The 26,990-nt window shown below is 40.3% G+C and overlaps 4 protein-coding genes across 9 annotated transcripts in view; 3 read left to right on the plus strand and 1 right to left on the minus strand.

The window, feature by feature from the left end:
• The first annotated feature begins 72 nt into the window (after positions 1-72).
• Positions 73-3,871, plus strand: LOC117161879 (uncharacterized). The gene is made up of 7 exons (XM_033343637.2): positions 73-275; positions 1,516-1,668; positions 1,750-1,884; positions 1,971-2,108; positions 2,207-2,479; positions 2,562-2,705; positions 2,884-3,871. The coding sequence occupies exons 1-7, from the start codon at positions 113-115 to the stop codon at positions 2,955-2,957; spliced, it is 1,080 nt and encodes a 359-aa protein (XP_033199528.2). The 5' UTR covers positions 73-112; the 3' UTR covers positions 2,958-3,871.
• Positions 3,872-4,182: 311 nt separating this feature from the next.
• Positions 4,183-10,687, plus strand: LOC117161880 (uncharacterized protein DDB_G0272420). 2 transcript variants are annotated; one of them, XM_033343640.2, is made up of 8 exons: positions 4,183-4,554; positions 7,629-7,757; positions 8,441-8,581; positions 9,103-9,231; positions 9,329-9,589; positions 9,656-9,751; positions 9,833-9,904; positions 10,000-10,687. In XM_033343640.2, exons 1-8 carry the CDS (start codon positions 4,434-4,436, stop codon positions 10,083-10,085), a joined length of 1,035 nt encoding a protein of 344 aa, XP_033199531.1. In that variant the 5' UTR covers positions 4,183-4,433; the 3' UTR covers positions 10,086-10,687. The 2 variants fall into 2 exon arrangements, with proteins under 2 accessions (XP_033199531.1, XP_076479818.1); XM_076623703.1 differs by lacking the exon at positions 4,183-4,554 and adding an exon at positions 4,561-7,399.
• On the minus strand, positions 10,049-14,456 carry LOC117161876 (glucose dehydrogenase [FAD, quinone]). Its single transcript, XM_076623700.1, has 5 exons — positions 13,470-14,456; positions 12,215-12,574; positions 11,741-12,111; positions 11,269-11,642; positions 10,049-11,029 (listed from the first exon to the last, which is right to left on the minus strand). Exons 1-5 carry the CDS (start codon positions 14,045-14,047, stop codon positions 10,655-10,657), a joined length of 2,058 nt encoding a protein of 685 aa, XP_076479815.1. The 5' UTR covers positions 14,048-14,456; the 3' UTR covers positions 10,049-10,654.
• A 2,001-nt stretch (positions 14,457-16,457) lies between these two features.
• The window catches only part of GABA-B-R2 (gamma-aminobutyric acid type B receptor subunit 2), an 84,177-nt gene continuing 73,644 nt past the window's right edge, over positions 16,458-26,990 (plus strand). For 3 of the 5 annotated variants that reach the window (XM_076623696.1, XM_076623694.1, XM_076623695.1), the window contains exon 1: positions 16,461-17,497. The gene's annotated coding sequence lies outside the window, so the exon portion shown is untranslated. Of the gene's footprint in view, positions 17,498-23,267; positions 23,406-26,990 lie in introns of those variants that run through there. The other 2 variants (XM_076623698.1, XM_076623697.1) reach the window with 2 other exon arrangements.

A 26,990-nucleotide genomic window follows, 5' to 3' on the forward strand; every position in this document is an offset into this window, starting at 1 on the left:
ACGAACACAAAACGGTGTCCGAGCCGGTAGCTGAGAAGACAATCAGGATGGTGGGAGAATATGGTTAATTGTAGTTGTACACGGCCTCGCGTTCGTCAGTCGTGTGCTATCGATGCTCGCTCGATCGCGAACCGATACTTGTCAGTTTGCAGCTAAGCCTGTACCATTTCATACTAAGATTCGAACGTCAAGAATGCTTGCTTCCGCATGCAAGAAATATTTGTTCACCCTGCTGATCGCTGTTATGATACACAGTGCAATTACCGAGAATATTGGTAAGCTTTGAAATTTCCTTAGATTAACCGATGTCGAGTTTCAGTTAAATTAAATTAATAAGTTAAGTAAGTTAATTTGCATGAAATTGATAAGCGTATGTTAATTCATATCTCAATCTAGTTTATAATTTACATATTGCATCGATCGAATAATTATTTCGACAAATTGCTATTGATAGCAACCCTCGTAGTTAATTTGAAATTAATTCGCTGCAATAATGGTATTATTAGCACTGTTCATTGCAATTAGAGCGCGTTATATACGTTTCTAATCACGTATATCTTATGCATGTCATAATGCTCCCTTTTACCATAATTAGACCTTAGAATCTCCGGCGAGTACGATATAAACTTGTGTCAAAGAAATTAAAGTGAATGATTTATGAAAAAATATTACGAACGAGGAATCGAGTCTTCATTCATATATTTGATAAAAATCATTAAAATTTCTAAAAACATACTGTGGTTAATCTATAATATTTCTATGAAAAATTACGAATTGCATCATTCTAATCACTCCGCTGGTTTTAGTCTTAAGTTAATCACGGGATGTATACTCGAAACGCGATGCTCTTGAGAAGTAATTAAACAAGATTCAACTGGATGAAAGCTGTTAAACGCGATTCGTACCATGATATTTCAACATGACTCATATTTGCGTTTTATTTAGATTTTTGTCCTTTGAAAGAATTTTATTTCGATCGATATAATACTTTTCGGGAAAATAAAAGCTTGGTAATGTTCAGCAACTGATTTAACGTTGGTTCGTTTAGAGCAACCGACGTGTCGACATAATGCTATTGGTTCAGAACAAATACGTGTATTATCTCCGTTCTCGTTACTTGTATACAAACATTGGCAGGTTCTGTTTCAAAATAAAAACGACCTCTTCATGGTACTGAGAAGTTGTACAAGTGAATAACACTTCACCATCGATGATTTCAGTTCTTTGACATTTAATTCGTCAAGAAGAGTATTTTTGATTCATTCTTCGAGAATAGAAAATTAAGGAGGACAAGAGGAAAGATAATTAAACGTTGTTCAAATAAAATATCATTTGAATTCCTACAAACATCTATAATTCTCTAATCTGGTTGTCCTACCTCTTACATACACATACAACGTATTTTAAAACGAATGCCTCAATCTTGCTCATCTAATCGATATAAGAAACATAGGTGAAACATTTTTTCCAGCGGATTACAAAAGTTGTCAAAAATGCAGAACTGACTTTTTACAGATCCGCCCATTCCTTGTGTAAGTGTTCAAACTTGCGTCGACGATTTGAACGTGACGAAAGGCGTAACGTGTACAGATGGATATTGCGTATGCGAGAACGATGGGCAAATGAAGAACTGTTCCAGTAGTAATATACAGCATAACAAAACTGCAGGTAGAGTAATATTTTTTGTTGTTTCTCCTTCTTCTGTGTAATAATTTGATCAGTAAATGAAAGGCATTGCGTTCTCTTTAGGATTCACAATATTCCAGACTTGCAAGATCGATCAGAATTGTGGGGTTAATAACACTATTTGCAACACAACGAAGAGTCAATGCGAATGTCGGAAGGGCTACGTTTTATCAAGCAGCAAAAGAGAATGCCTTAAAAGTAAGAACGATTCGTATACTGGCATGCGAGTTAAACTCGTTAGACATCAATTCAGCGATTAATTCGTTTTTGTTTCAATAATTTAGAAGCTGATGCATTGGATTTTCCGTGCACGGACAACATACAATGCCTGGCATACTTACCGAATACGACGTGCCAAAATAACCAATGTGCCTGCATCCCCGGATATCATTTTGTGACAAACACTTGTTACAAAACGATCGGTAAGACAAAAATTTCCTTCCTTCTTCTGATAATTCAAGGAAGCGTCGCTGCAAAAATAATCGCGCAAGATGTACCTACAATCGCTTAATATTCACAGATGTGGGAAAATCATGTAAAAGATCGGAGGAATGCGCTCACGTGAGCGGTGCTATATGTACGGATAGAAATGTTTGCGATTGTGCAGAAGCGACTATGATCAACATGGATCGAAAAAAATGTTTGCGAGTCGCGGAAGACATCTTGGAAGAATGCGAGGAAGACGTACAGTGCACTAAAAGCTTCCCAAATATGTTATGCGTTAATCAAAAGTGTCAGTGTCAAAGCGGATATCACTTCGAACACACAGAGAAGCAATGTTACAATAACAAGAGTAGGTTTTTCTCAAGAGTATGGTTACGTTTCTTAAAGTCTTCCTTTCCTTGTACTAATAGAGCAATTGCGACGTTTTACAGAACTTGACGAGCCTTGTGGAAATACGTACGATTGTTACCAGGAGGAAAATGGAAGTGTGATGGAAAAGGCAGTGATATGTGAGAAGAACGTGTGCGTGTGTGCGGAGAATTACGAGAGAAAAGACGATAGATGTGTGAGCAAAGGTAAGAAAAAAGAGAAGATGAAACAGACCTTTACATAGATCGCGTTCGTTTAATTCGATATATAACATAAAAGCAAATAGCATAAAATTCGAGAAATCGACAAAAGTGCTCTTGTCATGTTTTCTCGTGTACGCTTCATTTGTTACTAATCTTTATTTTTATTACAACTATTTTCTAGGCTCGCATCTTCTACCTGTTCTACCCATTTTCCTCGTGACAATTATTTGTTTCATCTCCTTCATACTCGACTAAACATTTTCGAGCGATCTAGAAATCGTTGCCAGGAAATGTACATGTTCATCAAGTAACGACGTACACGGGAGCAGTTTTGGTATGCAGGCTTCTCGATGACACAGCTGAAACACGACGCGAAATTCAGCACGGAAAGTGAGAAAAAGGTAGCAGAACACAGCGTGGCATTGGATGTCTCCGCGACTGCACAGAGTTACGCGTCGAGTGCATCGAGAGAATAGGCTGGGTGCACCGAGCCGTTTAAAGACTTCCTGCGGCATGCATGCAATTAACGCACTCAAAGCGCGCTACTGCGACTCGTTTTCGTAGCCTCGTCTACCTTATAGGTCATTTCAATACCAAAGAAGTGGATACGTTTGCCAACAAGTGGAAATTAAATAATCGTCTAACCCAACATCTTGTTTCGTTCAAATTTTACCTCGGCGATTATGGCAATATTTATGAGAAACTGATATTCGATCATGCGACATGAAGCATATTATGACTTGTTTGGACGTCAATCGTTCACCTTTGCAATCCCGAAACAATTATAAACCAGGGGCATAGTAGTGTTTTACTCTTTTTATAACAGCCTTACAGTATTTATAGATTTATAAGTGATTAATTAAGCTCTTAATTTTATCTAAATTAGAATGAACGAACGTTTTAAGAACTCCTTATGAGTTTTTCCAAAAGTTGTTCCTCCTTTTTAGTCTCAGTCTTTTAGCTATTTTAGTCTTTCTAAGGAAACAACACATAATTTTTTTTACATCTAAGTGAATATGTAAGTAGACGTCGATAAGTTTCCCACTAATTTCATATCTATCGTTTTCGATATCGTTATACTCAGAATAAGATATTATTTTGTTCAAGTTGTTATACACCCTTTTTAATTTATATACATCTATAAAGAATCTTCTATCTTGTATCTTGTATCTTGTATTTGTATCTTTCATTACATCATCTCAGTAACGTTCACATCCCGATAACCTTCACAATGAAGAATTGTGTATTCTTAAGCTAGTACACCTTCTTGATGCCCCAATTACTATTACAAATATGAATTTCGACATTTCGCTTATCTAATATATTCCCAAAGATAACGGCGGTTGAATCGCGCCATCGTTTGTATCAACTACGTATTTGAAATATCGATGACGATCACGTGGATCGGCGTTTTCATTCCTCACCTATTTGATCATAAAATTTCTGATGACACGCGCTTGATGTAACACATCGTGTTGCGATTTCAATGGCGATGCACGATTAAACAGACGAATGATTCCTTTTCGTTCGTTGCATTTACCACAAACTTATCAGCGCGCACAGATTAGATAAAGCCAATCGGAATTTAAGAGCGATCTTTGTTAGACTGGGAGAAAGAACGATATCGGGAGAATCGTCTTTGCGAGCTTCGTGACTGCAGATTGGAAACGAACGAAAAGAAAAGGAAGAGGAACGTGCGAAAAAGCGGCGAGCTCGTGCTGAACGAGGAAGATGGCGGGCTTGGTAAATCGTCTCACAATGGGAGGTCTTGCGCTGTCGATCGGCCTCTGTTTCGTCGTACCGAGTGCAGTCGTCGCCGCGCACGGACAGCATGAACATCTACTCCTCAGACGTGAGTGTGCTTCGTTGCATCGTTCAAAGTCGTGATACGTATTCTTTAAATTCTATTATTTTATGCGTAAAATATGTGACCGATTCGCGTTTCCGACACGTGTCCTTAATTTCTACGCTGTTCCCAAGAATCTCAAGTTTTTCATAAAAATTTTGTACACCGCGCATGGCAATTTGAAAGGGAACCTTTAATTTGAATTTGAATTTAAATACAAGCTTGAATTTGAATTCGAGTTAAATTTGCAAGTGACGGTTATCGCATATAAAGTATAAAAAGAAAGGAAAAAAAGAAAAGAGTGCGATATACTGTTTATCTACCCCACTAACGCGTACGTTTCAAACCGAAGTAAAACGAACATTTGAAATATTGTATGTCGATTTATGTCACTACAGTTTTCAGCTATAATTCGATTCTACGTATCTTGAATTTTAATCGAATTAAATTGGCGTCGATGAGTTCTTTAAAGCGCGCTGTATCGCAGCTAATGAACTCGTCGAATGTAACGAAAGCCGAAAGAAAAATCCACTAGTGTACGGTCTCGACGAGGTTTCTTTAGCGATAAGATCTCGAGATCTTGGGGCGAGTGAATTTATAAGGAAAGTCTCGCGTGGTTTCGTTCCTTCATGACCGAGTGATCCTTTCTTCGGTTTCGTGGGGAAACACGAAGAGGCCGGATCTACGCTGCTGGTTCTCACAGTTAGGCGAATGTCGGCTTGGAACCGCACATAATTAAAGAACAAGGGAGGTCGTTCCCTCCTGTCGTCTGATATTTCGGTATAACGCACTGTTCTTTGAGCTGGACTGCAGCGTACGACTTAAACAAAGCTTGCTATTGCGTGAAACCCTATTACGAAGTCACACGTGACCTGGGAACAATGGCAGTATTTAACCCTCCAAAACGTATGACAAAATCTCAAATCCGTCTCCACGCGATACTCAGCTATTTCTATATAGGGATGACTAATGTATCGTGACTGGTTTTGCTATATTACGATAGAAATCTCATTTCATATATCTGCCTATAATATCAACGTTTAAGCTCGAATTATTATTCTATGTTATCTTCTAATACAAAGTAATCGGAAGTTATATTTACAACTATTAAATACAGCTACAGGTCTGATACTGACGCACTACCGATAAAAATAGTAGCGAACAAATCTACTAATGCACATACAAGTTGCGCAATGACTCAATCGTCAGGTTCTGGTAAATCATTACCGTAAGAATCGAATAAAGTTTCTGAGAATCATTGCACGAATGCTACGTGACAACGATGAAAGGAACGAGGCTCGATATACCTAATAGTGGCTTCTGTGTTTAAACGTACGACTATCGTTGTGTAATAGGCCGAAACTATGGAAGCGGAGCACGTTAAACTCGACCATCGATCGGCAACCTTCTAGTCGAAAGCGAATAAAAGACTTCGCGGTAGTTACTACGAAATATTCGCCACAGGTTCAGCATCGCGTGTTCAGATTGTAAAAGAGAATCAGCAAAAATTTCTGATAACGGTTCAACATTATCGAACTAAAGAGAACGATAGATGTACGATCTTTATAATATTCTTATTTCCGCGCTGTTGCGCAAACATTGTCTAAAGTTAACCGTGATCACATACTTTCGCAGTTGAATCATCGATTTAACGCATACTTATCATCGTTGGCATAGTGCAACCTGTTACGTGGTTACGGCGAAATACCGTATAATGGAGAGAGAGCCTCTCGGATTAGATCGATTGTCCAGCGACCGTGGACGAGTGCACCGATGCGACGCGACGCGCGGTCATCGGCGGCCGAATTGAAAACAAACTTAACGTCTTGTTAACTCGTTACGATCGATTAATCGAGTTTAAAGTATGATCGATACCAACCGACCGCGTTTAACCTAATTTCACTCGCGATCGGTAAAACGCGCCTCGCTTGCTTCCTGTAACAATGGCAACAAATCGTTTTCGCGAATCAAATCCATGCCGCGTATCGATTTACCAACTTGAGTTAATCGCCTTTCCGAAACAGTCTAGAGAAGAGGTCATCAAATACCAAATGTGAATCCCTCTAAATTCATATCTGAAAACAGGGACCATAACTGTTGTAACTCCGGTTAAAAAAAGTTATGGTATAAGAATATATATCTTAGTTTAAACGAATTTGGTTACCGTTAACCATCGTGGAATCAATTTCAACCATCTTCGATTCTTATTAATAGCAATTGGTATCCGGTGTGAATAATAAAATCGTAAATTTAAATTATCTTCAGTCATGATGGTTACCGGTAATTAAAAAAAGATCGAACAACGCTCGTAAATTAAATTAAACGAAATAACATTATTGGACGCTGTTCGAAAACTTTGACTGCCCAGAAGATCGCCACGGTCGACAAATACACCGCGAAGAACGATCGTCCTCGATTAGTCCGGGTTTGGCGATAATCACGGTACACGAAACGAGTCGATGAACAAGTATATACAACTGAAGCGATGCCGTCATCGAATTTAACGTGAAGCAAAATAGAGCGGAGCTTCGTGGCTGAGTTGCGTAACGCGAATACGGTGAGAACGCACACAGAAGACCGTGAAGAGACGAGCCTAGCGGGCTGGCTAGAACGAGTCCGAGGAAGAAACGGGAGATCCTTCGCGGGACCATCGGGAATGACGATCATTCAGTTTGGGCTGATGAAACGACGCCGAGAGGAAGACGTTCCAACGGTGGTACGAGAATGACACCGATCGGGACGGTGGTCGGGATCTCGAGGCTCCTCGTCCTCGTGCCTGTCACCGTCTGTGCAACCATTTCTTACGTCAACCAACAACTGCCGCGATGCAGCGACCGAACACCACCTCCCCGTATGTATATGCGATTCTAGTCCCTTTGCGCTCGACCCCTGACCCTTATTTCGTCAGAAATTCGAACAATCCTTACGAACAGCTAGAAAATTGGCCCGTGTAAGCTGAACGAGGTGTATGAAACGAAAGTGCGTTATACGCGACAATTATGAATGTGAAAATGTTGAAAATTAGAGATTAAATTTGGCTGTTTGAAGGAGGACGTGTAACGCTCATATGAATTTTTCAGAGACGTTGGCAAAGTGTCGATACGACGAAGACTGTATGAAGAATGCTTATTGTTGGAACCAGGAAGCCTGTCTGTGCAAAGACGGTTTTATCGCCTATAAAAATCGCACGCACCTGGAATGTCTCAAAGGTATACTTTTCAAGTATTTCTCATTACGTTATAATAAAACATATCTTACTAAATTCTAAAAGTCGAGATATTCAATTTACATATGAAAAAGGAAATTCTCCATATTAAAGCGATGTATAGAACGACTTATAAAAACGTAAAAATACTTGTTGGAAAACAGAAGTCACGAAAATTGATACGACGAAAATAATATCAATATCTATAACGTTAATTTTATTACATAATTAGAATTCATTGCGCTCTTTCACTTCTAACATTATGTAACGTGTTTCTCCATGTCTTTGAAATTTTTTAATTAATTGCCTAATCATCGATCAAATCGGATAAAAATAACCTCAACTAATCGAGTCGAGCACAGATAGTTAAATATTTTTTTTTGGAACGAACAACAGGAACCGATCAACCTGGATAAAAATTCTGATTAATCATCGTCCTCGTCGCTAAGTCGGAATCGGTGTCGCCGACCCCGGAAAACGTGATTCCACGGACATCTTTCTTCGCTCGTATTCTAAGCCGTTCCGTTCTCACGGTCTCATCGTCTTCTAGAGCGTGTCGTTCATCGTGCTCGTCGGTCCGACAAAACTGAGCTATATTTTCCTCGACTTCCCACGCGAAGGATAGCTTCTAACGAAATCACGGAATCCATCAACGTCGAAATTGATTCGAGGAGAATTTGTTCACAGAGGCGAATGCTATCGGGGACCCCTGTGAAGTGGACATTCAATGTCAAGTGACCTTCGCCCCTTACTCGGAGTGCCGACAAAGGATCTGCCAGTGCTCCGACGGTTCTCACTACGTGGAAGGAAGGTGTTACAAGTCTGTAGGTGAGTGTACTCCACTTCCTGCGAAACGCTTCAGCTTCCTCTATCATTATCCATAAGCAGGTGCTATAATTATTTTTTCACCTTCGCACGCTCGATTCGAAGGTTAATTAAAATATTTCTGCGACGTAATTTACACTGGCTACAAATTATATCGGCGTATGCCACTGTTTTTCAATGAAGCCTCTTTTTTTCATCGGGCTTCACACTTCGTTTTAGTAGTATTAGCTTTTTGATCAATCGTACGAAAGCACTACTAAATCATACGAATTTTGTATTATCAAATTACTGTTACATTAAATTATTATTACCAAATTAAATTCGTGGACATAATTTTCTTCTTCCCTTTCGTTGTCTCGGAAGAAGAACGCCGGTTATATCTACTTTGTTTATCAGATTCTTAGACTGTTAAAGATTCCCTCAATACCAGCGATATTTCTCCTCCTCGTAAAGATGCTTTAATGTCTTTGAAAAAATTCAAAGCTGTAGTATAGAAATGCTGATCGACACCGATTCTTGTTCAGGATTAGGACTTCCTTGTCAATCGCATCGGAATTGCTACATCAAAGACAGTTTCTGCGTGACAGGATTCTGTGCGTGTACCTTGAACTACCATGCGAATCCACGCAACGACGTTTGCATTCCAAATATTGGTAAGCGTGCCACTTGTTACATTGTATGCATGTATTTACGTAATAATTGTGCTTGAACGGAGAAGAAAATCAAAGTGATCCGTGCGTGGCTTGACAGAATTAGGTGGCAAATGCTCCAAAGATTACGATTGCATCGCGGAGAACTCGAGGTGCCTCGACTTCTGTACGTGTAAAGTGGATCATGTGCTATCGAGCGACGGCAAACGGTGTTTGAAAGTTAGCGAATCCATCGGAGAACCGTGTCAAGAGAATTCTCAATGCCAGTTATTTCAGAGGGAGTCCGAGTGCGGACCTAATGGCAGATGCAGGTGTATCGAGTACTTCCATCAACGCGGTTCTATTTGTCTCGAAGATACGTGTGAGTACCGTTAGCGTCGCTTCACGGCGAATCAAAACTAATTCGACCGATGAATCGTCATTTTAGTGTTGAATAACAGATGCCAAAGTCATAGAGAGTGTATTACCGAAACGTACAGGGACTCCAACTCCACCGAGGTGATGAACGTTGATTGTATAGATGGTAAGAATTCATTTTAACGTTCGTCAACGAAGCAAAAGTTCGTAGGTATACCGCTTCTCAGAGTACCCATCTATTTTCCAGGCTTTTGCAAATGCGCCAAGGATTACATTATGGCAGAGGAACTGCACGATTGCATCCGATATAGCGACAATGGTAACAGTTCTCTCGTTCTTCATTGCAATTTGTGAAACGAAGATTTTCATTTTTCGTTTTGGATCGCACAACAAATGCATTTCATTCGTTTTCAGGCGCTGCGACAATTACAGAGTCTTGGCAACAACTTCCTCTAGTTCTAAATTTTGTATTTTTTGCGAGTTTTTCATTGACTTTGTGAATAAGAGCGACACAGTCACTTATAGCAACGATTGAAAAGATATCATAGTCTTTCGCAGTTTTATCGAGTTATAATGACGTTATTATTGTACAACTATATTTATTCAAATGTTTTCTTTCATTGTAAATACGCTGCATTTGTGTAGATAGAGATGAACATATCGCTACCAAAGACAAATCCATTTTCTCCAACCGGTTCGTATTTATTTATATCACAGTTGGTTAATCGCTGTTCGACGTGTATTGACACTCGTCCAGCGGAAGCTGTATCATTCTATCGAGCGTCGAATATTTTATTTTATGGCGATAAACCATCTATGTGACGACTAAAGTTACTTAAAAAATGAATTCGTTCATATACGTAGTTTGATAGAATAACAATACGTAAATTCCGAATTAAGCCAACTTCGTCGTCCAAGGGTTAACACAAATAATCGCGCAAAGATCAGGCAGTTGCTTCTGTAGCAGCACTATACTCGGACGAATAGCAACGAAAGCAAATTTATACGAAAACACATGCGTTGATGTACGATCTTTAGCTTCTAATTTGTTCCCTACATTTTCCAATATTTAATTAAACGACATTCTGCGTGCGGAATTCGACATTTCCCAGTCTTCTTTTATCATATCCGCAGCCTTTTCAGCGATCATATAAGCAGGCGCATTCGTATGACCTGCTATTATAGTAGGTATCACACTGGCATCCACAACTCTGAGACCATTGATCCCGTGCACTCGTAACCTATGATCCACCACACCCGAGTTCCTCCTTGGGCCCATCTTGCACGTTCCTACGAAATGACCTAGGGTCGTACTCACGTGCCTCGAGACGCAAGCCCAGTACAGATCAGAACCAAACGAGACGTGTTTGCATCCTGGGAACGCGACTGGTAATAGCGTCGCGTTGAAACGTTTGAAGGCTTCAGTCGATGCAACATTTATAGCCTGAAACAGCAATGAAAAGTTAACTTTAGATCCTATTACCATATTAGTAGCGGTAGCGATAGCAGAAAAAGAAGGAAGATGGGAAGAAACAGTAGGAGCAACCGCGACGGAGATGTACAATAAAAATGAATAGCTGCAAGGAAACTCTACGGTGGATGCGTTGAAAAAGCGGTGATTGTGAAACGCAAGATAAATAACCGTGGCGATATCAAGATAAATATTACATTGAAAGTAACAACCTTTTTAATGCCTCGAACCATAGTTCTGAGATCATCTTCGTGATCGTAGTAATTTATGTCGAAAATAGGTCGGTCATGTGGATCACACGATTTCAAGGTAATTCTTCCCCTACTTTTTGGCTGTAAGAGTACCGGGACAATGGAGAAGGCGTCAAAACCTTCGTAACCGGCGAACACTTCTTTATAAAATTCGTCCGTTAAACCGAGAAGTCCCCTGTAACTGCCCGATATATCACCGGTTAGAGCGCTTATACCTAAAACCAGTTCAATGTCGGGAACATCTGTCCCTTTGTTTTCCCGCGAAGTCGGGCGTGGATAATCTTTCAAGTAATCCGAATTTACATTGATGGAAGTTATATTCGGAGGTAAAGAGACTGAAAAACGAAAGTAGTAACGTTAACGTTGTGCGATATCGTTTAAATTGTTAATCGCCATTTAACGTGTATAGCTCGAGGAATTTCTTTACCGTTACCTCTCTTGTCGTTGTATCTCTTCGAGCGCGTTTTACTGTGAAAATTGCTAGTATTAATTTGCAACTTCTTGACTAGATTCTTTGGATAATCCTGTTTCGTATCGATAAAGGCGAGACACTCAGCTCCTCCGGGCAACGTCAATGGCCCGGTCCCTTTAACGAAATAGTCAACGGTGTTGGCTAGATTCGAAGCTAGCCGAGGTTCGACTATAGTCACGCTCTCGTTTACGAGAAAAGTCAGTGCCGACATGCTGACGTGATCTTGAAGATTATATCCAACCGGTAGATCCTCGATTACATGGATACCTAAAGACTCGAGATGACTTTTCGGCCCTATTCCCGAGAGCATCAACAACTGTGGCGAGTTCAGGGTACCTAAATAATAGATACACGAGTAAGAGACGTTAACGAAGAGTTTTCGCAACAGTTTGGCAACCATAAGGAATATTAAGAAATATTAGCAGCTCTTCCAAGGTACCTGCTGAAAGTATTATTTCCTTCTTGGCAGAGACAAACAGTGCTTTGCCATTCTTAACGAATTCTACACCCATGGCTGTTTTCGTCTTTGGATCGACGATGATCTTTGTTACTTTTGATAATTTGGAGAGATGCAAATTCTTTCTGAATCGAATAGGTCTTAAGAACGCTTTGTTAGCACTGACCCTGTGTCCGTTTCGTAGATGAACCTGAACCGTAGAGAAGCCAATAAGGCTGTCGCTGTTGTAATCAATTACATCATATCCTAGTTCTTTGCCAGCTTGGAGAAAACATTCTCTTAGAGGAGACACGTACGACGGAGACGTCACGTCAAGATATCCTCCGCGGCCATGGTATCTGACGAGATAAACCGTGTCAGAAGAATTTAATCGGTAAACAAGGAATTTAATTTAAGTAACATTATCACGCTGTTTCTCAAGTTCTCTTAAAACGTTTGTTAAGCAAACATTGAACTAGCATATATTCCATAGTCACTTTCTAGTATTCGCGAGTTCATTTGCATGTATCTTCAATTAGTACATTTTACCGTGGATATATTTATTATTAACACTTTACCGACCGCTAGCAATTCAACAACATACGCACGTCCGACCGGCATCTCAGGCGCAGATTCTCCCTGGCGCTGGCTCTGTTTCGGTTTAGACTCTCCAATAGCATTCTCTTCGTTCATCGCGAACGGTAAGTTTTTCAAATTGGTATAAAACTGTGGGAGCTTACAAAGTAACGCAACTGACGCAACTGATACCTTAGTACTTAGTAACGAATTACTGCTCAAATAATGAGAAAGATTGTCGGCGACAAAAAGCCGATTAATAGGCTATCGGTCGGTAAAGTGTTAACTAATATATTGCTGTCGTTTTATTCGTAGATTCGACTGTTGCGTTATTAGTACGAAAATGTAGATGAAAGATTTTCAAGACAGTTCGCGAAGACTCTTTTTATGTTTTCCTATTCACAGCGTAGCACGAGAGATTCGAAGTCAAATATAATAAGCTATAAATTTCACATTTTAACTCTAATATGTTTTCTGAATCATTTTCGAGCCAATCATATTTTTCTACGATCTGTCAACAAATTTATTTAGCTTAAGCTTCATGGAAAATGAAAGAATTTGCAAGAAATTTATAAGAAATCTTGGGGCCAGGGACGTAATTATTTTGCAAATCGTTCATTATGAATTCTTCGTTCTTTCATTTTATTATACGGTCAAAGGGTAAACTTGATACGGTACCTAATATCTTGATCCAGAAGCTTGCAGTTCTCCGATTTGATAAAATACGGTAGCACATCCTGATAACTCCATCCTGGATTACCTTGTGCAGCCCAAGCGTCATAATCCGCGGGCGATCCTCTCGAATATATCATAAAATTCACCACCGAGCTACCACCAACAGCTCTTCCTCCTGGCAAATTGCAACGACCCTCGTTCATCGATAAACAGTAACCGCCAGATCCATCGGCGTTTCGGGGTCTTGGCTCGCTTTTATGCAATCGGACATAGTCCGTGATATGCAAAACTGAAGCCAGCAATGGTATATCTGTAACAAAGATTTCGTCCTTGCCCTCCTCTAGCAACAGTACATTCCAATTAGAATTTTCTGTCAGACGATTTGTCACTACTGATCCGGCAGAACCAGCTCCAATTACGATGAAATCGTATTCCTTGGACATAGATATTTCATCGGTGACAAAGTCATTGTCCACGGTTGGGATTTCGGTGAAAAATTGGTATACAGTCTCTAGTATGGCGGGAGGAAGAATACATTGCACGAAGGACAGGAACAAAACAGATGTCAACAACCTTAACATCGTTTATCAGGGATTTAGTGAATTCGAGCGATGACGAAACCGACTTCTTTGTGTACCCGGTGCGCGTATGGTTGAGAAAATACAAAATTTGTAGAAACAATCACTTATATCACTTTGACACTTGTCGCAGAAAATTTGAAACGCGCGAACTGAAACTTTAATCGCGACTTAAAAACTCGTGTGCTTCTAATATAAATATAGCAAAATTGTGAGGGAACACCTCGTAGCTTCCCATCGTCATCGACTCGCGCGATCTTTGTGCCTCGTTACCTCGAAACGAATTTGCTCGACACGATCGACGTCTGGCACGAGAGACACCTGGAATTCTTGATAGCGTTTGTATAGTCAAGGTATAATGACGCGAGTAAGAGTACGAGATGAATATCAAACGCCCACCTACCGAACGGAAGCTCCTCCAAAGAGATCGATCATCCAAATTAAAGGAACGATTCGTTACGAGAAACGCCGCACCTGTCGTCGCTAATTTATTAATAGGCTTGATATTTATGAAGAAACATATTTCATTGGAATATTCAGATTTAGTTTCATAACGAGCGTTTCTTTATAGAAATATTAAATACCGTTTGAGAATACAAATTATACGAAGTTGATATCACAAAAAACCATGTAAAAGTAGGACATCTTGAAGATGACGTCAGTCATTCATCGAGTTTTTCCTAAAGTGCATTTATCATATTTGAATGAATCAATCAAGTAAAAAGTAAAGACAACTCAATTAAAAACAATGAAAGATAGCGTAAAGATAATTGTGAAGAATAAGGACTGTACTAGTCCGCAAGATTTATAACATGCGTACAGGAAATCTTTCCGAAGATGTGCAACATTTGCAATTTAACTTGTAAGAAGACAGATGGTTTTGCGCAGAATATAATTCTTTTCTTCATATAGTCGTATCGATTATAAAAGTATTTTCTTTCTTATACTCAAATGTTATTTATACAAATTTTGATATTCGGTTTTGGTTCAGTGCTTACATATGACATTTTATACTGTAAACTTTTAGTTTCTAAGTTTGATGACTGTTTGTCATCTTATTTGCAAGTAAGATAAGAAAAGGAATCCGCAGGAGGATAGTTTCTTCATTTTCGTATTATGATATAGTAGAAATCTTTTGATTCGACGTTAGTCAATGATGATCGATGTAACCACCGACGGTCACGTCTATCCTGTTTCTTAATTAATTAATTATTTAATTATTAATCATTGATTTAATTTTAATTCTAATCGCTAATGTCGTAATTTTATCTTATACTGTATCGATAACGTTGCATGTGACGCGAAAATGATAAGAGTGTCACATGAAATTTATTCTTACGTTTCATTCGCGTTTTTAAAAATCTATGTCAAGTTTGATGATCGAATTAAATATAATTTCTAATCTTACAGCTCCTAAACTTTCTAATATATACATCTAATACTATAGCGAAAGCGCGCCAAATCTCTAGTAGCTCTACCTAGCGTGTTTAAAAGAAAGTGCAGTTGAATGTATCTTAAAAGCGCGGTAAGAAACGAAAAATTGCGTGGTATTTATATACGAAATTAAATATCTACTAACATTACTCTTATACCTAAGAATAAAGTTCCAAATTATTTCAGTGTTTCGTGTTTAATCGGATGTGCTCACGAATATGGAGTTTTTGCGTGAAGTTGCGAATAATTAATGATTTCATTAATAATATGATCATCATAACCTCGTTAGTCAGACATGGACGCTGTTATCACAACCGTGTGTTTGTGCCGAAAGGATATTCCGCGTTAATTTTAAATACCGAGTATCGACATAAGTAATTTTAAATGCTGAGTATCAATTTAGACGAAATAAAAGAGTATGACGCACGATAGACAGGCATGCTTCGTATCGTGTTTCGAGCTTCGAGAAATTGGCGAAGAAAATTGGGCCAATGAAGAAGTAAGTAATTTGGTTGTTGGATCGTTAGTTTCGGAGTTTCAAGTTTCGAGCTATGTTGTTTGAATTCGGCTCACCAGACGTTTGGCAATTTTCAAAGTGTTCCAGAAAGCAAAGTCTTTTCCCGAAGGATGACCGAGTCAGCGAAGAAGAATCGGGAGTGAAGTAAAGTGGAAAGCCTTTTAACAGGGAATGCTGGCATGTGGGGTCACGGGGTAGATACGATCGAGCTTCCTTCCAGTGGCTGGCTGGTGGGGTGTTTTTCACGGGGCGTGGAAATAAGGGACGAGAATCGGTTCCTACGGTAGCGATGACTTCGAGACGCCGCAGAACATTTTCGAACTCTCGTTACATACTCTCTATGCAACTTGGTTAATCTACTTTAGGTAATCTAGATAATGTAGGTGCTTTAGATAATCAAATTTAGTCGCACTTATTACGTTATCATCGAATAACAAAGGTTCGCGAAGGGAAACTAAACTTTGTATATCGTATTAATGAGGCTGGCGGCTATGCGAGGTTAAATACAAGGGAAATTGGCGAGACTCGCGGGTCCTCGTAGGAGCAACTTGCTCGAAAACTTGCGACGGGGAGAATATCGAAGGGCCATCGCTAGTCGGTAGTGGGAGAAGTAGAGCACATCGGCACCAGGGTAAGGGACAGCGGGTTCAGGAAAACGCGCAGCCGCAAAAGAGCAGGGTGGGAAGGCTGACAGTTTGGAGGTCTTTCAGGGGTGGTCTGTCAGTTTACCGGATGACCGCGTGAGCGCGCTGCCGCGCAAGACCAACCCTCTATTCGCGCTACATCCGGCGAACGTGACTGATCGTGTTCGATTCGCTACCGTTGGAAAACAGTCGGGTTTTGTCGCTCGGCCAATGGTACGCGATCTCCGTACGTATTCTTTACCTCGTCGCGTTTTTCTTATCACGGATCTTTTTCGATCACTCGTTCCTATACTTATCCGTTAACGTGCTACAATCGACGGCTTGGAAAGTCACCATCTATCGACCGCCGTCACTGACCGGTCCGTCTTTTCGCTCTTTTCTTCGTTCTTCACGCCGTACCGACCGTATTCCTATCGCTGTACTTTGGATCCTCTTCCCTCTCGATCCGATCGAGCCGTTCTCATCTTGCGCGACCCTGTGACTCTGCGCAGTTTTCGTGACCGTAAACCCCTCGCAGCAAGAAGAGCATCATGCTACATCGTTCTCCTGAGGCCACCGAATAGCAAATTAATTCGAAAAAAGGAGACATAGAAGAGGGTCAAAGAAGAAAAATAAAAGCGAGTAAGAGGAACGGAGCGGGGAGAAAGAGGGGGAGGGAGGGGGAGAGATTCCTTTCCTCGAATAGTGTGTAGTGTATTCTTGGTGGATGGTATCGCAAGGATCGGTAGCTAGTTCGTGATGGGGGTGGCAACCAGTTTATCAGACATAGTCAGTACAAGAAATCCACCAGGAAGATAATGCAGATAAATGCCTTCGGAGGGAAGAGCGGACAAGTAACAGAGGATTATATGTTGTCAGGTACGTGTATATATTCTTTTTTTTCCTGTTTTTTTTTCCTTTTGCGTTGTCACTGCGCGCATACGAGCATGTCTCTGTATGCGAGAGTGTATTTGTTCGAATATCTACGCTCGTGTACGTTTTTACATGCATCGTTTGAACAAGTAATAAATGTGTACGGACGTATACGTACACACGCGACATACGTACCCGCGTGTATGTGCATTGGCACACCTATATATACGTACAGTTTGAGGCAGGACATGAAACTTTTACGAAATCTATCTGAAATCTTTATTGTATATCGAGGCAACTTGCAGCACGCCAACCTGCTGAAACATCTATTGTATTTTTACGTGCAAACTTGAATTTGGATTGTCTGATACTTGTACAATATAACATAGACATCGTCGCGTGCTTGACTTTCTTTGACTATCGTTCGTCTGCGAGAGCAGCATCGTTTCGTTTATTTTCTATTAGGTTTACCTCGCGTAGATTCGTAGGACACGAGCTGGCAGAGCGTGGTATTTATTATCGCCGTAGTTCACCTTATCTTTGTTGTACCGTGAAACGGACGCTCGGTTCGTTTCGTGACGAAATCGAACGCGACAAAGAACGATAGACGGTAACGTGACCGATGACATTAGCTTCGGCAACTAAGTAACTGAAAAATCGCAAACATACGTTGCAGCGGGAGTATCATTAATCGACCGATCTCGACCTCGACTGTAACCTCGATTCAAGGTTTTACATACATTCAGGAGTGCTCGGTGTTGTATTTACCTTCGCAATGCCTCTTCACAAAGGAAAAGTACGTAATATTGCTTCTATAGTACGGTGTAAAGCACGAATTGTATTATTCACAACGCGGGACGTGGATGCGGTTGTTAACTATAGGTATCTACCTTCGCATCGCGGAATAGTTTTTATCGAAGCGCTCCGTAAATGAATCGAATTGGCCTCAATAACGAATTAACATAGCAACGAGAGCCAAGTTGTTTCGGAATGTTTGTTCAACGATACGAAACCTTTCTCGGTATGTATGTATATATGTATGTGTGTATATGTACGCTGGCAAGCGGAGGATCTTCCAGTCAAGGAAACGATCGATCAGATATTGTATTAACCTTTTCGTCATCGAACAGATGGTCCCTTCTATTTACGATTAGCTTTTTTCCAAGATTTCATTCGGCAACGTTCGCGCTATATTAAAAGGTCTCGATGCGCGTACCTATTTACGTACGTTGTATATTTTTGTAAACGTATTCGCGACTATCCTCGATGTAAAATATTTGCGCATTGAAATTTTTATTTAGTTCGATTTGGCTGTCAAATCATGCTCGGATATCAAATGCGATGTGTCAATCAAAAGCGCCGTGTACATTGTACACTGAAGGTTACGTAGCGAACGCGCGCGCGGGCTTAATACAAAAGATAGCGGAAGGATGAAATTACAAAGCACAGCTTGCAGACTGAAGGTGTGGTATGTGCGGATATGTGGAACATGAGATTCCGAGATCCCAGGATTCTGAATTCCTTGCGGCATATGTAAGATATCCTACGTGGAAGAATTAATACCGGATGTCTCGTAGCTGAAAATTCAAACGCATATACAGCCGGCGTTTCCATTCTACGAACTGTATTTTATATTTCTTCTCGATTCCCTTTTTAATGAGAACCTTTCTGAATATACTGTCTTCCCTCTTCGTTATTATTTCTGATGTATTCGGGAGATAAAAGAGTTTTTTTTATGAGAAATTCTGCTGAAACAGAATTAACATTACGCTGTTTCAGGTTTGATGTAATTGATATAGGAAGTTTAAAGAATAAATTTATTATAGATAAAGAAATTCGTTCTTCAGTTTCTTTCAATCAACGATAATTAGCATAAATTGCGAATCAATCATCTTGTTCCCGTGTTCTCTACCGCGAGGTTTTTATCGAAACCGTTCGTTCTAGCGGAAAATAGAAAAAGTTGGATCGTTTCTAAATAATAGACGGTGCTCGCAGTTCCGTTCGGCTCGGAACTTCGCCTAACTTTACATAGCATCCTGACTGACGGGGAGAAAGAATCGGAAAAGAAATCAGATCAATGGGGAAAAAAAACTTTGGTTAATTCGTGATATGTTCTCGCGTTGGATGGCGTTCGCGCGTCGGCGTTTTACCGAGAGAGAATCGAGACCATGGACCAGCCACCAGAAGAAAAAAACAGAGTATTCGAAAATGGAGGAAAGCCCGGTGTAGAACAACGTAATAGAAAATTTATTCAGAGCTTAATCACATCGCGACAAAGACAGCATTGTTCGGGCGTGAACAATAGGGCGGTTCTGTGGGTTCACGTAGCGGCGACTGCGAGCATTCGCTTCTCTGATTTGCAACGACTCTTTGCTTTTTTGATTTCCCTTTTCTCCTGGGAATTCAGGTCGCCATATCGACGCCACTTGGCCTTTTCTCTTCTCTTCTCTTCTCTTCTCTTCTCTTCTCTTCTTTTCTCTTCTCTTCTTTTCTCTTTTCTTCTCGCTTCGTCATTTCGCGCCCTTGTTCCTTCGAGTTCAGAAATTTACGCAAACACGTGTAACAATTCGCCTCGAAACGTGCCACAAAGATTTTATACGCGATCCGTCTCGTCGACGCTCATTACAAAAGAGAACAGATTCTTTCTCGCGCGAGAAAATTCACGCGCTCGAAAATCTCATTCGTTTAAATTAGCTTCGACTCGATTCGATTCGATCCGATTTGATTGGATTCTATTCGGCAATCTTTTAGAAAAGGAAAGATTCGCTATATGTGAGACGAGATCCGAAATGTAACGTCATCTGTCATAATAGCCGAATAGAAACCGCGGACAAACAGTTTGCCCAGAGGTTTTTATTTGTAAATCATCGCCTCGATGTCAAGTTGACAGCGCGTACCGTTCAATTTTATACCTCGGATGCCGTCGCCTACGCGTTTCTCGCATTTCACGAATCACCCATCCCTGTCACGATCTTGTAAATTTGGCTAGCTATGACACGCGTTACCCGCGCTCGTATTTTTAAGCGAAACGTCGTTTCGACTATCATCGGACATGTTTTCGTAACTGATTCGAGTCTGTTCGTTCTGTTAATGATTTCGATTTGTCCATCGTATAGCTATCGAGTGTATCTTTCATTCGTTCATTTCGCCATCTAAATAAATTATCTATCTTCATTTCGTTCGGATTGTTTTCAGTTTTGCACGGTACGTGTACACCTATCGATTTCCTCGTTTCCGGCTAAAAATTATTTCCACCAGTTACTCATTCCGTTAACGAAGCCGAATATAATCCACAGCTGTACACCGTTTAGAACCCGTCCGAAAATTTTCAAAATAATAAATAACTCGTTGTTTTAACGAGTCGTCTAAACAAAAGATAGAAATCGAAACAGTCGATCGAGCATGAGTTTCGTAATGGAAATACGGAGCGACGGAAATAAAATTTCCCGCGATCTCGTCACGAAACACGAAATAGATTCCGCTGACAAAATATTACTCGAATCGTTCGTCTCGCTGGACGTGCATATTTTTTCGGTCAAATAAAAAGTAACCGATGCAATTACTATCTATAGGACTGTTCTAGCATCGGGTCATTGGAATTTCTATAAATTCTATCGGGCCTTTTTACTCTCTGTGAGAACGAGGAAGGAGGACACGGGGTGAATGGCATAGTGATCCTGACAAAGGGCGTTAATGGCGAAGTTGGTGTTGGGGCTTTCGACCGTTTTCTCCTCGCAGCATTTTCTTCTCGTAGGTAGAAACGCGTGACCGCGTGTCGATACCATCGTTGTCCAATGCAATACAAGGGTCACCTATCGTTTATTCTCGCCTCTTTAAACGTCCTCGTTGTTTAAAGCCGATTTCCTCCCAAAACACGTTTCCTCCGCCGTCTTTCTTTTCAATTCTTTCCATTTGCACATACCCTATCGTAAATCCTTCTATTCGTAAACGGAACATTTAACGATTAACGAATTTTTCTCTTCCTCTTGTTTCTGCTGTAATATTTACGTGAATAAAATTCGCACTTACATTACATCGTTTTGAATGGATGCTGTCAGCTCTCTTTCAAGCATCGACTGATCGAAATTCATTTTATTTACGGCGAGTTTTCGTGATCGATTTCACAAACGTTTGCCGGTCCGCGACGCAATATTTACATATTCCGCCACAATTTCTATCTAGTTAACTTATTCGCGTGAAGTCACCACAGAGAGAATGAAGCTTATTAGTATGGATAACTGCGTCCAGTAATCCGTACGATCGTTTGAAATTTTAGTTGCGCGAAGTAATCGTCCGTTCCAAATGGATTACTCTATGTGGAAGAACCTATTTACACGGACGGACGATGCGAAGGGTCGCATCGTCGACGATCAGAATCTACGGATAGTCACGATCGAGTAACGTATTTGCACCGTAATAGGAAAAATAAGCAGAATATCGTACGGCTTACGTGAAATCACGTACGAACCTCAGCTAACGGATGTTCGTACCTGCGTCAAAATCATACGCCGCGAGATTCGTACCGTACCGTGTACATCCAATTGTAATCGATTTAGGAGGAAATAAATAAAAATAATGCGCCAAACGCTGGTGATTCGATTTTTCAATACCAGGAAGCGTTGCAGCGACGCATTCCTTTACGCCGGTGGAAATGAAATATTTTTGAAATTCGTCGCGTGAAATATATGTATAATCGTAGCTGTGACGGAATTTCGATTTGCAGCGATTTGAAGTCAGTACCGTGAGCGAAATTTTCGGAATTTAACCAATTTTTGAGCGGTCCGTTATCGAGTGCCACATCGAAAAGGCTGGTGTTCGAGAGTTACGGATAGGTGGTGCGCGCGTGGCTGGCCCTGTAGAACGCTGTTAGCGAGAACCGCAAGAAGGGTTAGTATTTGACCTGGCAACTTTTATTATGTCGATACAGAATGAGTGATAGCTCCGCTGTAAAATCAGTGTTCGTCGCTAAATCAACGAATCGCTGATTCATCGTAGGCAACGAATAGGCATTTTCCGAATAAAACTGCCGCTCCTGGTTGCCAGCGACGGTTCAACGCAGGGCCGAAGCCCGTGGCGAAAAATTTGGCGGAGCGTGCTGAATTAAAGCTCGATACGAGAACGAAAATGAATTTGCTTGAACTCGCAACTTTTACCTTTTGCCTCTTTTTTGGTCTTTCGAGGACTCCGTGGTTGACGCCTTGAATCGTTTCGCCATTGATTAACCCGACTTCTAAACGTACGTCTCGTGCTAACGCCGCAGTTTATTAATTCAGTTTATATAAGTGTGAGTTAATTAAGCCTCGGTTCGGCCATTCGTAGGAAAATTTGTAGCCAGGAGCGTGGTTTGTCGGTGATTAAGCGGTAGTTAAGCAGAGAATAGATGCCAAAGAGGGACGTATCACGATATTAGCATATGGCATTGTAACGCGGTTGGAGGTTAGGTAGGCGTTCATCGAATTGTGGACGCGCGAAGTCCAGCGTAATGTGTTACTTGGCAAAGTGGATAGAGCGGTTTGCACGGGCTGTTGCTCTCCTTCCCTGTAATTTTCTTTCACGCTCGCCACGGTTTATTTTCTCCGTGTTTTACGTTTTCAAAGCTCCCGTGTCATGTGAAATTTTCCGCACGTAAAATATATTACTCCGGACATATTACCTACGACTGTTTGCTTATAGTTAGATGAATGTTTATCTTGACTTGCACTTCTGTGACTGCTATAAATCAAAATGAAATATCGCTTCTGCAATGAGTGTGTTTACCATGTAAAGATGCTTCTTCGTCGTAGCTGCTTGTTAGACGGCAACCTGAGAGTAGTTTCGAACCTTTGGAATATTCGATTTGGAAGATTCATCGTGGCGAGGTTTCGACAGCGCGTGCGCCAGTTCAAAGGGGGATCGAAGAATAAGGAAAATCAGTGTAGGTATTTTCGATTAGGCGAGAATTCACGATGCAAAAGTGCAGTCGTGTATATCGCATTCGCATGTTTGTCATTCCGAGTGTGTCGAACACGTCGATCAACTTGCATCAGTCTGTGTCGCGTGTTATCCTATTTTGCGCGTACGTAGCAACACCGATCACGAACATGAAGTATCCGACAAAGGCAGGACTTTTCTTTGCTTCGAACGCTTGAATTCGTGTATTGCCAATGACAAAGGAAAGATCGCGACAAATCTCGAAGCGGTCGAACTAGGGTTAAACTTGTAACGCGTATACTTTCCTTGTCGCTAAGCTATCGAGGAAAAGAAAGAAAAGGAAAGGAAAGGAAAAATATTTCATAGTAGTCTTTTCTCGAATTTGAGAACGACATATCTTCGAGAAGGAATACCGACCAACGGAAAAATCCTCCTCGTCTGTCCAGTTTCAAACAAAACATCGAAACTCGTTACAGTGTATCGAGGAAGCGTGTATCGTTTTTTACCTACAGTTCGCCTACTACGGAACACTAGAATTACGTTTGAAGATCGAGAGAGTCGCCTGTAGTCCAGCGCAAGCGTTTAATTCGAAGTTCAATTATGACAGGAAACTCTATAACAGAGTAAAGTTATACTCATCACCGCAAAACAGGGGTGCATCGTAACTCGAGCACTTCGATACGAAAGTGGGTTTTCGAAAAAGCAAAGGTAACTTATGAGGGGTTCGCTAAAGGAGCTTTAGAAACGCGAAGGAAGCGGAAAGCCACTTCAAAAGCAGCACAAGTAGCGAAAACACTTAAGCGAAAAGAACTTGAGCGTTCCTGGCCAACAAAATAGAATGCGTACGAAATAGTGGAAACTGTGCAAAGGAGTATAATGCGAATGCATAACAAACAGGGCTTGCGCTTCGCCTGTCTTCCATCGAGTAGTTTATTACAAATTCTCATGAACGCGAATCTCTGAAAATCCCTGAAAAATTGTTCCAACCCATTTTATCATCCCGATCTCCTATTCTTTTCGTCTTTTTATTTTAATCGATATACGAAACATTATTCTACGCCACGAACTTTCGTTTCGTAATATATGTACATGTATAATCTTGTTTCAAATGTAATCAAATTCAATTAGCGTTCTCTCATTGTGGACCACGAACATGTTCGTGTACGAGTTGCCTGGCTATCTGTTAGACTCTCGAGAAAAGTCCGGGACACATAGCTAACTTTACACACGAGTTAACTGGATACTCACTCTCTCTCTCCCCTCTCTCTCTCTCTCTCTCTCTCTTTCTCATTCTCTCGCTTGTAGAGTTTCATTTTTACGATAAATTCGTTGGTAGAGTACTCGAAAGAATCGCGGTATTAGCAAAGAAAAACAAGAATCATATTGCCGTTGGTCGATGGAAACAAGAATTTATTAAGCCATTTGAAATCGTAATACACAAAACGAAGAACTGTTTGAACTATTTGCCAGTGCTTCGAGTTTCGTCCGATCCTTCCGGTTTGTATGAACATTCAGATTCATAAAACATAGCAATTGAATTTGAGTGCCTATTGTTGTAGCTAGACCGAAACTGGAAAATACAAACTGCTCGCTGACCAGTGACCGCATATATGCTGAAATCCCTATCAACCCCAGCTGCGTTTGACGTCTCTCTGGAATTTCTTCGTTCCTCAATGATCGGTTTAATGAATTGTCCGCACAAAATCCATATCACGTAGCTGCCGCTAGATTATTTCGTTGCTTACCGTATACCTCTGGGTAATCCCATTGTACACACGTACGTTTATTTGCATTTGAGAAATTTCTTTGTTCGTCGCATAAACTCTGCTATTTAATGAAACAACGGAATGGATAATCTTTTTTGCAAGCAAAATCATTTTATATTCATACTTTCATTAGCATAGTTGAAAATATGGAATCTCAGCAGATGTCTGACTCTCTTACCAACAATAAATACTATTATAACAGAAATTATATAACAGATACGGTCTTGGATATTTCGAACATTATGTGCGTCATATGCACCTTTGCACCAACTTCCCATAAATGCATGATGAAAATTCGCAGTCATGTAATTTATTTTAGTCACATCGTAAAAAAGGGAAAAAGGGAAAAAATAAAATTAAGTCGAAACATTATCCACGGAACCAGTCACACATTACTCTTAATAAATACTGATACGTAACTAAGAGAAAGGACGATCTATCGATCATTTATCACGATTTTTACCACGATTTATGCATAGGATAAAATTACGCGAAAAACATACGGCATCGCGACCTCAAATAAACGCGAGTATCTTTTCATTGGCGAAATACACGGTACGATATTTTCGATGTGCTTTGGAAAAAAACTTTCGGCTGAAATATTAGGCCGGTAGGTACGTGCCAGTTTTCGACAACGCGCGGCTCTCCTGGTTGGACGAGTGATGAAAGAGGCGAAGCTTCTTTGCACGATTTCTATTGAACCAACTCGGCCCACACACGAGGTGTTTATAGGGACAAGTATTACGAGTTGACTCGAAAACAGGATTTTCTTCTATGCTCGTTTCGATCTCTGTCATTTTTCTAGTTGCAGAGGAGTAGGATTTCGTGTAGAGCTTAACTTTCATTGTTCCCTTGTTCGACCTCCTATTTGACAATATTATATCGAGACTTAAATCCACCGACGTCTATATATAAATCTGCTTTTAACCCAGAACTCGATTATACGTTTCCTCGTCTCAGCCTCTAGTCGTTCGTCATAGTTCCAGCAAACCCTAGATAATCGAATCTCCGCTTCCGTCTTTGAGATTGCAAAGCCCTTCGGACAGTACGGTACTTTCTTGAAATCTCGCTCAATTCTGTCATTCCTTCTTACTTCGTCGATAATTAAATTTAGCACACGTATGGATCGATTGGTAGAAATTAACCGTGCCATTGTGGTAATATATGCAAGGACTACAGAGGGGGAATAATTATGGAATGATTAAGGAGGAAAAATATACGAAGGTACAATTTTATTCATGCTTACGCAAACATAAATCTAACGAGATGAGAATTTTTTTTATCACACGTATCTATCTCATTGAATCATTTAATGCGTCATATTAACATCAAATTGTTTCGTGTAATATGCTGTAACAATATGATATAATAATTATTTATTCATCTTTCGAAATGGAACTCGCAAATTTTGATATCGCGTGACAAAATATTAATAAGAAGTAAAATATGAAGCATCGCGTCGAACAACAGCTTACTTTAAATTCGACGAGGGGATGATCTAAAATTTAAAAATTCTTCTTTGTACGATATTTTTTGAAACATGGATAATACGACTCTCGATTAGTAAGAAATACTCTCATACGGATACATTTCACATACGACTACCGATATTAAGATTTAACTAATGGATAAATTTATAGCGACTGCGCATTGGCATTTTCGAATTATACGCTGTAATGTTGTACGTTCCGCGATTTGAAAAAATGGTGCCAACAATTGGCAAAAAATACGCGTTTAGCTTAGTAGACATAGAGTACGAATAACTGTCAGTTTACTGTACGAATAACTCTGAAGTTTATTTTTCGTTCTACATCGCTCTCGAA

This window comes from Bombus vancouverensis, chromosome 13 (genome assembly GCF_051014615.1).
Source record: "Bombus vancouverensis nearcticus chromosome 13, iyBomVanc1_principal, whole genome shotgun sequence".
Lineage (NCBI taxonomy): Eukaryota > Metazoa > Arthropoda > Insecta > Hymenoptera > Apidae > Bombus > Bombus vancouverensis.